This window comes from Phoenix dactylifera, chromosome 7 (assembly GCF_051530095.1).
Source record: "Phoenix dactylifera cultivar Ajwa chromosome 7, Ajwa_hap1_PhDact_Kaust_v1.1, whole genome shotgun sequence".
NCBI classification, from domain to species: Eukaryota; Viridiplantae; Streptophyta; class Magnoliopsida; order Arecales; family Arecaceae; genus Phoenix; species Phoenix dactylifera.
Genome location: NC_143196.1, coordinates 16175062 through 16187848, shown reverse-complemented (window position 1 = coordinate 16187848; position 12787 = coordinate 16175062). Strand labels below are relative to the sequence as shown.

The window sequence follows — 12787 nt, the reverse complement described above, 5'->3', positions numbered from 1 at the left end:
CAAATATGAACTGTTTAAAATGGAACCCAATGAGTCTATATCTGAAATGTTTACTAGATTCACTGATATTATTAATAGTCTAAAAAGTCTTGGCAGATTTTATTCTAACAGTGATCTTGTCTGAAAAGTTCTCAGGTCACTTCCAAGAACTTGGGAAGCAAAAGTCATTGCCATCCAAGAAGCCAAGGACCTCAACACACTCTCACTAGAAGAACTCTTGGGCTCACTGATGACTCACGAACTCTCCATGAAACAGAGCCTCGAAGAAGATGAATCCAAGAAGTGCAGAACTATTGCTTTAAAGTCAACTCAAGCTGAAAATGAGAGCGGTAGTTTTGGTTCTGAAGACAGTGAGGAAATGGCCTTGATCACAAGGAGATTTAGAAAGTTCTTCAGAAAGAAGAAATCTGGATTCAAGAAAACCCCAGTGATCCGGCGGGAGCAAAGTAGAGAAAAAGAAAAGGAGTAGCAAGTGACCTGTTATGAATGCAAGAGATCGGGTCACTTCATAACCGAATGCCCTCTGCTCAAAAAGACTCCTAAAAAGTTTAAGAAGAAGGCCATGATGGCCACTTAGAGTGGCAGTGATGAAACAAGCTCAGAAGAAGACGAAGAGCAGCAACAAGAATCAACAAATCTGTGCTTTATGGCATATGAAGAAGAGGTAAGTGCTGAAACTTAAATAGATTTTTCATTTGAAGAACTTCATGATGCTTTTTCAGATCTTCTCTTAGAATACAAAATGCTTGTTTTAAGAAATAAAGAATTAGAACAAAAAAGTCAATCTCTTACTAAAAGTAATGATAAACTTTAGAAAAATAATGAGCTACTTTCAAAAATAATGAGCTTCTTTCAGAAATTAATGAAAAGTTAACCAAAGAAGTTAATAAGTTAAAACCTTTGGTTGAAAGATTTACCCTTAACTCTGAAAAACTGAACTTAATTCTAGATAATCAAAGAGTTGTGTTTGACAAGGCTGGTTTGGGATATCATCCTTGGAACAAATAAAATCACTCAAAAACATGTTTGTTAAATCCTTCTCTATTTATCCTGAAATAGTTCACTACAAATCTGATGAGCAGAAACAAAAATCTGTTACAAACATCCCTGAAAATCTGTCATCTGTGTATGCTGAAACCATTCTGTTTAGATTCAACAAGAACACACTACAATATACACCTTGTAATCTGAAAACATGCAATCTTGTAAGCAACATATCTTTTAAGAAAATCTGGATTCCAAAAGGAACCATTATTGCTAACCAGCAAGGACCTAAAAGAGCTTGGGTACCTAGGATGAAAATTTGATTGGTGTTTTGTAAGTGTGTCTAGCTATCCAAGGATCCAACAGAAGATGGTACTTGGACAATGGGTGTTCTAGACACATGAGAGGGGATGAAACTCAGTTCATCACCCTTGAAAAAAAATGGAGTGGTTACTTTTGGCAATAATCGCAAAGGTAAAATAATTGGTATAGGTAACATTCGAATCACTCCATCCTCTTACATTGAAAATGTTTTACTAATTGATGGATTGAAACATAATTTGCTAAACATCAGTCAATTTTATGATAAAAGCTATAAAATAACTTTTGAATCCTCTATGTGCTTAATTTCTAATCCTCATAATAATGACATTGTTTTTACTGGACATAGGCATGAGAATGTATACATGGTAGATTTAGATCATATATTCATGAAAAATATGCAATATCTAGTGGCTATGAAAGCCAAGGAAGCTAGCTGGTTATGGCATCGAAAATTTGCTCATGCTAGTATGGACTTAATTTCAAAGATCATTCGAAAAGATCTTGTTACCTAAATTAAAGTTTGAAAAGAACAAAGTGTGCAATGCATGTCAGCTAGGGAAACAAACTAGAACCTCTTTTAAATCTAAAAATGTTGTTTCCACCATTAGGCCTTTGGAAATTATCCACATGGATTTATTTGAACCTACTAGAACTGCAAGCTTAGGAGGCAAACATTATGGTTTTGTGATTGTGGATGATTTTTCAAGATTTACATAGCTTTTGTTCTTGGCACCTAAAAATGAAGCATTTTTTGCATTTGCAAAACTTTATAAAAGAATCTTAAATAAAAAAGATTTACAAACTGTAAAACTTAGAAGTGATCATGGTACAGAATTTGAAAACCAAGATTTTGAAAAGCTCTACACAAAAAATGGAATTGAACATAACTTTTCTGCACCAAGAACACCACAACAAAATGAGGTTGTAGAAAGAAAAAATAGAATCCTTGGAGAAATGGCAAGGACAATGCTTTATGACAGTAATATGCCTAAATATTTCTGGGCTGAAGCTGTCAACACAGCTTGTCATATTATTAATAGAAAACCATGAAAATCCCTAAAGAAAATCCCTTATGAACCCATGAGAAATAGAAAACCAAATGTTGCATATTTTCATATTTTCGGTTGCATATGCTATGTTCTAAACAATGAAAAAGATAACTTAAAAAAATTTGATACCAAATCTGATGAAGGTATTTTTCTAGGATACTCATTATCAAGCAAAGTGAGGATGATAATGTTATTTCGATGATTAACACAACAATTGAGAAAAAATCAAATTAACAACACAGTTTAACTTGATACATCACTAAGGAATGCCACGCCCTCGATACATTCACGATACATTAAGAGAATGAGATCAAGACGACTCTCAATGATTAACAACGAGATAAAATATGTAATAGAAAATGATAGAGAGCTTTTAAATCTATTTCGGCAAAGTTTCAAGTCAAGTATACTCTTAAGGGCAAAACTGTAATTTTTATTGTTAAGGGTATGAAGCTCTATCGTGCCATACACTCAAAATTATTTGAAATATGTTCTATTGATCCTATGAACTAGTCTAACCTTAAGATGCAAAAAATTATGAGTTGAGTCGACCCCAAAGAGGTTTGGAGTCGATCCTGATACATATGGCATGCACTGGCACGGAGTGACACACTTGACACAGAGTAGGAGTCGACCCTAGAAGAGGTGGAGTCGACCCTGGCACGTTTTGGAACGATCTAGCAATTACTTGCAAAAATGGTACAGATGAACAGTAACTAGGGCCGACCCCAAGTATCCTTGAGCCGACCCCAAGAGAAGAGTCGACCCTAAAGAACCATGAACCGACCCCAACTTGTAACCTCGAAGAAAACAACTCTCTGAAATTTACTGAGAGGGCCGACCCCAAGTTTTCTTGAGCCGACCCCAGGAAGACTTGAGCCGACCCCAAGAGAACATGAGCCGACCCCAGGATGAGTGTTCAAAAATCATGTCTCTGGAATTCCTAAGAGGACTGACCCCAATGGAGCTTGGGTCGACCCCACTGTAGCATGGGTCGACCCCAAGAAAGCATGAGTCGACCCCAGTGAAAACAGTCAGAAAAATAAGGTTCTGTGGTTTCTGAGAAGGCCGACCTCACTGTAGCAAGGGCCGACCCCACTGTACCAGGGGTCGACCCCAGAGAAGTTTGAGTCGACCCCAAGACTGATGAACAGTAACATGAGCCGACCCCAAAAAAGCTTGGGTCGACCCCAGCACGAGTGATAGCCCAATGGTTTTTTTTTGGATAAAGGTAAGTGTGTATATATCCAAATTGAAGAATTACGTACAAATGCACAAGAGCATATCCTAGAAATCAAAGGCTAGGAGGGCATACCCCTCTAGCCACAACAACTAAAGCTTGTAATAACAAAATGACGAGAGTGTCAAAAGATATCATCAGAGAATCTCCACGAACTGTGAAGCCATCTATTAGCAGGAGATGGAATCACACCCCGTGTGAGATTAATCCGAGTCACAATATAAAAAGTAATCTCTCTCAGAAGAACACACTCATGTGTAGGGCCATCGCCATGCAAACGAGCATTACGTTCCCTCCAAATGTAGTAGACCGCAGCTGCCACCATAAGCTTTGCAGTTCAACCCAAGAGTGAACGACCATCCATGTGAGAAAGCCAAGAGGTCGTATCCATCCATCTACGCGAGGCCCACGGAATATTACACTTGGCACAAAGAATGGACCAAATGCGCTAAGAGAATGGGCACTCAAAAAATAAATGATCCACATCCTCATGCCCACCCCCACACAAAACACATTGGGCGACTTGAATAATGCCAAAGCATATAAGCTTAGCTTGAGTATACAAGGCATCCCGGATGGCTAACCAAAGAATAAAGGACATCCTTGGAATAGCTTGGCTATGCCAAATAAGCTTCCACCAGTCCACTCTACTATGATGCGGGCGCAACGACTCCCAAACACCACGAATAGAGAAGGAACCCTTCGGAGCATCAATCCACTGCAGGACATCCGGTCTTCTGCTATCTGGCCAGAATAAAGTAGGAGTACTACTAATGAGCTCAAGCCATGTAGGGGAGCGAGAGATAGGCCAGTGCCGCTCCTGGCCGTCAATAATAGCCTCCACCTTCGCATTCTGCTCAAGCCCAGAATCATAGATAAACCTTTCCCCAAACACCTCAATAAGAGGACCAAGAGAATGCCAATGGTCAAACCAAAGTGAAATACTCCCATTGCCCACTCGATATCTCATCTTCCATCGGACAAGGCTGCGAAGACTAAGAATCTTCCGCCAACTCCAAGAGCAATCCCTGGGGCATTTGATCTCCCAAATACTTCTGCCTCGCAAAAGATAAGAGCGAATCCAAGAAGACCAAAGAGAGTTATCATCATCATTATAGAGAGCCCATAAGTGTTTGGTCATGGCTGCCCTATTCCAAGTCACCATGTTCTTAATGCCCAAACCCCCTTCCTCCTTAGGCAAATAAATATTATCCCATGCTACCTTCGCATCTCTAGTGCTAAGCTCACAACCCTTCCAAATGAAAGAGCGTAAAGTGGATTCCACCTTCTTAATAATTGATTTGGGCAAGATGAATAAGGAGGACCAATAAATTTGGATGGAAAACAAAATAGATTTGATGAGTTGTAATCTACCTGCAAAGGAGAGAGCACGGCAAGTCCAACTCTTGGTTTTGGCAATAATCCGGTCCACCAACACCTTACAATCAGTAGCCTTTAACTTAGTCGTTATAAGTGGCACACCAAGATACCTAATCGGAAGCACTCCTTCATTATACCCGAGGATATCCAAAAGCTGCACTCGAAGCTCGGAAGGCACTCCACAAATGAATATGCTGCTCTTATCTGGATTTGGTATAAGTTCAGAGAAGTCTCAAAATTGCTGAAGACAACCATTGATCAAAGGCACAGAAACCAAATCCGCTTTACAGAAAATCATAAGATCATCTGCAAAGCACAAATGAGAGATCTTTTCCTTTTCACAACGCCAATGGTACTTAAAACCACTGTCCCTTACCATATTAGCCATCAGAAGTACTTTTTAAGCTCCCAATAGCTAGAAATGGCTAGTTTTTCAATTCAAACAGTTGGAGAGTAACCAATAAAGGTTGGGGAGGTATTTAAGATCATCAGAGAAAAATAACTTTTGATATAAAAGAAGAATATTCAAGAGCAAAACCTAGAAAAGAAAACCTCATTCAATTGCTTCATCGAAAGGGCCAAAAGAAAGTTATTGAGCAGTTTCAAACAGTCATCAATAGCTCCACCAACCCTTATGAAGTGAAGCAAGCTTGACAAAGAAGAGAATAGCTCCTCCAAAGCGATAAACATTCTCTAAACTCTTCTTTGTAGTTTATAATTGCTTTATTTGCTCTCTTAGGAGCTTTCTTTTGTTACTTATTAATCTAGTTGTAAGGTTGTTGGTAAACATGTAAAACCAATATTGTAGGTTGTTGGTGAGCCCGCAAAACCAACGTAGGTTATTGGTAATCCCAAAAAATCAAAGTGTAAAGATTTTTAGATTGTGAGCCCGAAAAACAATCCAACTGTAATCCACGGAATTATAATGAATTCCAAAGAGGACACTTGGGGAGTGAACGTAGGTGCTTAGGAGAGCACCGAACCACTATATTTCTTATGTGTTTGTATTGTGTGCCTTTCTAATTTCACTACACGTACTTAATTAATATTAGCTAAACTATCCATTCATCTATCAATTTGATTAAGGGATTAAAAATTTAGAAAATCCAATTCACCCCCCCTCTTGGCTTGTCACCTAGAGCAACAAGTGATGTCAGAGCCGGTGCTCTCATAGTATTTGTTGATCTCATGATCAAGAGCCAAAGATCATGGCAACCCGAGTAGGATGTTCTATAAGCAAGGGGCAATCTACAAATAGACCTTCCTTGTTTAATGGCACAAACTACACATATTGGAAAGCTAGGATGAGGATATTTATTCAAACTCTAGATTATGATTTGTAGAATATTATAATTAGAGGACCACACACACCCACAATTAGCATAGAGGGGATGACAGTGATAAGAGACTAGCGCAACTAAACGCTAAAGCCATTAATGTACTTTACTGCTCTCTAGATGTAAATAAATTCAATAGAATATCTACATGTACCTCCGCCAAAAAAATTTAGGATAGACTAGAAGTCACACATGAAGGAACTAATCAAGTTAAAGAGTCAAAAATAAATATATTAGTACATAGATATGAATTGTTTAAAATGGAGTCCACTGACTCCATAACTAAAATGTTCACTAGATTCATGGATATCATAAATGGACTAAAGAGTTTAGGCAAATCTTATACTAACTCTAAATTGTGAGGCCAAGGTAACCGCAATTCAAGAGGTAAAGGACCTCAACACACTACAGTTGAAGAGCTTCTGGGATCACTTAAGACCCATGAGTTGACCATGAAGCACAATTCAGAAGAAGAGGTCAAGAAAAAGAAAATCATTGCCCTGAAGTCCACGACTCCGAAACAAGAGATTGATCAGAGGAGTCTGATGAAGAGGAGGGAATATGACGAAGAAGGAATGGCTATGCTCGCGAGAAAATTTAGAAAATTCATGAGAGGGAAGAAGAAATTTTACAAAAGGAAGCTCTTTCTCAAAGGCAGCTCAAGCAAGGAAAAGAAAAAGGACAAAGAGAAAGAAAAAGAAGTGCCAATTTGCTATGAGTGTAACAAGCCCGGACATTTCAAGATAGATTGCCCAGAATTGAAATGGATGGCAAGAAAACTCAAAAAGAAGATTCTCATGGCTGAATGGAGTGAAAGTGAGGAGTCAAGTTCGGAAGAAGAAGATCAGTAAGAGACGGCTCAAATCTGCTACATGGCCAATGAAGATGAGGTAGATTTTAAACTTGAGTGTGATTTTACAGTAGAAGAATTACATGATGCATTTTTAGATCTTATGGAGCACAAAAAGCTAATTAATAAAAATAAAGTTCTAAAAGATGAAAATCAATCTCTTATGAAAGAAAAGCTGAAACTATCTAATGACTATGAAACATTAAGTAAGAAGTTCACTAATGAAACTAAAAATCTAATGAAACTAAGCTGAAACTATCAAACCCCATCATCTGTCATATGTAAAATTTATTCGACTCTAGTTTGAGATTGAAAAACTCTTTTTCCAAAAACTACCTTGGCCAAAGATTTACAAACTCGGTCTCATAAATTACATAGGATCTCTCCTAATCTATCAAGTCGATAGATTTCATCTAGATGCACCCTTACTCCTGCAATGAACCTACTGCAGCCAATCTGCACCACAAGAATCCAAATGGATAGGGCCCATGTTTATGTGCTCGTCAAACTACAGCAACATCGCAGGTCAAAGGACCAGTCATACAACTGCAGCATCAAGTAAGTTACTGACGAGTGGATAGACATCCAAGTGACTACTTGCTTTGGTCACGCTCAGTATCCTTGTTCTCTAACAAGCACTTGCACAATCACTCTAGTGTCCCCACACTATGGACTCAAGACTCATCTATCAAAAAAAGTGATATGTGCACTAATCTCATCGAATCAATCACCATCCTTCGTGATGATCCATCGATCAGGAGTAAATCAGGAATTAATCAGCAATGACATATATCTTAAATTCTCAACTCTTGAGAATATATGTCATCATCTTATTAATTTCTTAGACGATTCATGGACACATAATAACATAAATGAAAAGAATGCCTAATTTTATTAATTAATAAAAAGATATAGTCCAAATTTATGTCCCAGAATAAATATAGTGCGTCTGCCAAATTGACTTCTAAAGTATACTTCTAACAAGTGCCTCCTCTATCATTAGAAATGTCGGCATTGAGTTGAATGATCATATTCTCTGGCAAAGCCTTCATATGCCCAACCTTGGTGATCCAGTGGATAAGGATGAGGATCGGCTCACTGTCGTGCAGTCATTCTTGGGATAGAAACAGTGAATAAAAATGCCAAGATTAAAGGAAGCCAACTTAACGTAGAAATGAGGCTATTGCATCACATAACTAGCTTAATCATATATCCAAAGTCTGAAGGATTTGAAATCATTTCTGAAAGGGAACTGAGTATTATGTTCCACATCATTAGGAAAGTTTCCATTAATCTTCCAATTCTGATAATATAGAGAATGCGTGAAGTTGTCTCAAGAACAAAGTCTCCACTGCCCTACAGTCTAATACTCATAGAGATCTTCAAAATTTCAACATAGACTTGGTGGGTGAAATATCCTATGAGTTGATCTTCTCTAACACGTACAATGAACATTCTCTACATCGCATGAGATATCAAACTCGAGCTGACTTCTAAAGATCACGAGTCGACTTCTAAAAATTTTGAGTCAACCTCAGAAAATGGCGAGTCGACCCCTCTGCATTTGACAACAGAAGCCACTAATTTTTCCGCAAGTCCAAATGGTTGTTTTCATATCATAATAGCCCTATTAACTATCTAACAGCTAGAAAAGTATTCCAACCTTCTCCAAAGAGTATAAATGCATTGAAAAACTAAAGAAAAAGAAGGAGCTCAAGCACGACAAAGATAAATCTACTAGAGAAGAAAAAGAAAGCAGAAAGAGAGAGCTTCAAAGAAAATATCATTCAAGAGCTTTCATTGTGAGCGGAAAGATCACATCTTTAACATCTGATTAAGGTAGTAAAGCGCCTTCTAGAGCAATCAAAGCCAACCACTACTATCAAGCTCCATTTATTGTTTTCGTATTCATTGTTTGTTGTACTGTTTGTGCTTAAATTATTTGGATAAATTTTAGGGATTGAAACTTAGGGGAAAGGTCCATCCAAATCTGAAATTAAATTGTAAAAGTTTTGGTTGATTGCCTGAAAAATTAACTAGGCTAATTGTAAACCCAAAAAACAATTAGTTTAGATTTTGGTTAATTTTCTAAAAAAAATAACTAGATTGTTTGTGAACCCAGAAAACAATCGGTTGTGGGGTTTAGTTGATTGACCTAAGAAAATCAGTTGGATTTCATTGTAAACTCATAAAACAACTAAGTTGTAATCTTGGTTATAGATTATAGTAAAATTTTCAAGAAGAAAGTCTTGGAGAGCAGATGTAGGTGCAGGGTTAGTACCAAACCACTATTTTTGCTTTGTTCGTTTCTGTTGCTTTATTTCCTTGTATATTTATTTAGTACATATTTGCTAATATCAACATTCATTTATTAAAGATTTAATTCTGCTGTATTATTAGATAAAGTTTTTTGAAAAACCCAATTCCTCTCCCCCCCACCCTCTCCCCCCCTCCTTTTGGGTTCCATAGCTGGGCAACATGGGTGGTTATAGGCTCTGAGATTCTTTACAGGGGCGTTTGGTATGGGGTGATCGTCCCAGAATCAAGGATGATGTGGGTGGAGGTGATGAAATCACCGCATTTGGTTGCACCACGGTGATTCTACGTGGCAATGATTCTAAATTACCTTCACACCTCAAATCACCGCCCAACTCGGTGATGGGATACCCGTCCTTGAGGTTGGAAATCCAAGATCACCCTAAGAGAGTGATCCTGGGTTGAAAGTTAAAGATAAAAATACCTCTCAATTTAGCAGAAAAGTTAAGATATCAATATACCATCAATATATTATGTCAATGTTATATATATATATATATATATAATATTATGATGATATTATATATTATATTAATGATATATATTATATTATAATATATTACTAATCATATTATTATCATATTATTATTGAAGGATAATTTTAAATTATAGTAGAAATATATTTTTATATTTATATTTATATAATGAAAATATTTAATATATTACTCCTATTTACCTCATTTTTCTAATCAAAATAATTATTAGTATTAAAAAATATATTTTAATTATAAATAAAATATTAATTCTATAATGAAAATAATATATTTTTATAAAATTAATAACTTATAGAAGTAATAAATATATTTTTATAGAATATATTAATAATTAATATATTGATAAATATATTAATATTTTATTATAATATATTTTATATGATTAATAAATATATCATAAGGGCTACTAAAAGTAGAATATGTGACAAAATTATGGAGTTATTATAGGAATTAACATATTGACTTATATTTTTGATTCATAAGAATTAAAAACACATAAAAAATCTATCTAAGATATATCAGGGGTATTTGTGGTATTATGTGGTCGGTGATCTTGGATCTCCATACCATACCAAACAAGTTACACATGGATATCCGAAAATTTTTAATCACTGAACCATAGCCTACCAAATACATTGATCTTAGATTACTGGGGATCAAATCACCCCAATATTTGGATTACCGGGGATCTTAGATCACCGTGGTGATCCTGTTGGGGTTACCAAACGCCCTCTACAAGTGATAGAGTCAACTGGTTATCCTTATAGTCCAAGAAAAACTCAAAAACTAAGCTTTAAATCCACTAGAGAAAAAGAAAAGAAAAGAAAAGAAAATCCTTTTGACAGCGATCTAACTGCCATTGGAATGGCATGGGTGGCAGTTAGTGCACCCTCATGAGGGTTTTGACTGTTACACTCTTGCCTTCAGATCCACATAGCTTGGGGTCTACCTTGGATTGTCCTCTAATCTTTTGGATGGTATCCTAGAGGCTCCAACCCAGTCCCAATTGTTGTAGTATGTTCGAACTTAGTTGCTTCACATGCAAGCATTCTATAAACTCCCTTCTGATGGTGTCCATGACATCATCATATGCTTGCTGATAGTGCATAGTTTACCATCAGATATTTCCAGCCTATTTTGGTTCCATTTTTGTGTTTGCATCAGGCTTGTCTTGCATAAGGATATTGCAATCAAATAAATATTTAAATGAACCTGCTAGAGCTTTAGGTGATAGTGCTTAGTTTACAATCAGATACTTCCAGCCTATTATGGTTCCATCTTTATGTTTGGATCAGTCCTGGCTTGCATAAGGATATTGCGATCAAATAAGTATTTAAATAAACCTGTTAGAGCTTTTGCTGATAGAGGATGACGGGCAGAATAATATTCTCATAGTTTCCAGATTAGATAAGTGGGCCCATAACTGACCTATAGGTAAAATTTGGAAAACAATGAATGGGAATATTTGTTTCAAAAAACAAATAATATAGGGGATAGTAAACAAAGAAAATAAGATAAATAATTGATAATATATTAAGAGATGGAGAGACAACACAATAGAGAAGAAAAGACGATAGGAAGGACCAATCCGCTAGTCAAAAATTCTCTTATTCATATATAGAATAAGAAAACTAGGAATGGAAAATTTGAAACCCCACAATATTCTATATAGAAAGATATATAAAACAATGAAACATAAAATCCTAATGACTTTATAACTTTCTTGATTCAATATGCATCTTTCAAATCAATCCTATTAAACTGAGAATCTAAAACGAACTCTAAAATTATTTAAATAAATCTTGAAAGTACAATAGAATCTAGGATCAGTTAATCTTTTACTTGCAATATACCCTGGATGGAACTTTCTGAATTAGAGATTAAATGCAATGAAAACTACGATCAACTATACCTTTTTCTCATTATACACTTTGATGGAGCTATGAGGTTTAAGGTTTGTTTCTAGTATTTGACTCTCATACATAATACGAATCCCAGCGTAACTATTCTTGGAGGAGAGATCTAGTTGATTGCAAATGCATGACCATGGGCATTTCCATGAGAGGACAGATAAATAGTTCAGAGTTCTTTCCCTCCACTTTGACTTCCGCATGAAGTACCTCCAACCTCTTCGTTGTTCTATGTGTCTGAGTTGATTCCAGACGAACTAGTCAACTATAACAACCTATCACGTTGTGATATGGCTCTTTTCCACCATAACAGAAAAACTTGCTAATTATACCATATTACTAAATTGATCCTCCAAGTCTAGTAGAAAGTTATTATGTTGCATCAGCTTAAAGTGTAAATGGTTACCAAAATGATGTTTTGAGCTTTTAATGCATTAGAATCTTCATTGAAATTAGAAAGTAAAGGTAACTTAAAGAAAGAAACATACCAGACAAGTCCAAGATAACAAATCGTAGGCCAGCTTCATTATCTTCTACATCCTCTTCCTCTTCAATACATCTTGTTATCCTAACAACATAAGCATTAAAGTTCCATTTAGGTGGTTCCATTTCAGTCAAACTCCAAGAACCAAAATCAACTGTTGCTTGCAGATGTAGTTGATTAACAAGTCATTTGTAGTAAACCTTTCGTTGAGATAGGTGGTATTTGTGAAGTTAATGGGAGCTTCCACGGCTAGGATGAGGAAGCCAGGAACTCTTCGGGCATCATTGTAGTGTTGAAGATTTCGATAGATGTCTGTCCCTGTAATGTTCCCTAGTATTACTATATTAGGCCTGGTGGTCTGAAGAAGAATCCTGAATATTGATATCCCAACCTACATGCATCAAACCAACAATAATATC

At 36.3% G+C, this 12787-nt stretch overlaps 1 protein-coding gene across 3 annotated transcripts in view; it reads right to left on the bottom strand.

Annotated features, from left to right (window-relative positions):
- AST91 (sulfate transporter 91) overlaps positions 1-12787 on the bottom strand; it is a 45870-nt gene that overhangs the window by 16035 nt on the left and 17048 nt on the right. For all 3 annotated transcript variants that reach the window (XM_008777593.5, XM_026800767.4, XM_026800766.4), the window contains 2 exons: positions 12569-12759; positions 12373-12452 (listed from right to left, as the gene is read on the bottom strand). In XM_008777593.5, coding sequence (XP_008775815.4) covers positions 12373-12452; positions 12569-12759 — 271 coding nt within the window. The remainder of the gene's footprint in view (positions 1-12372; positions 12453-12568; positions 12760-12787) is intronic.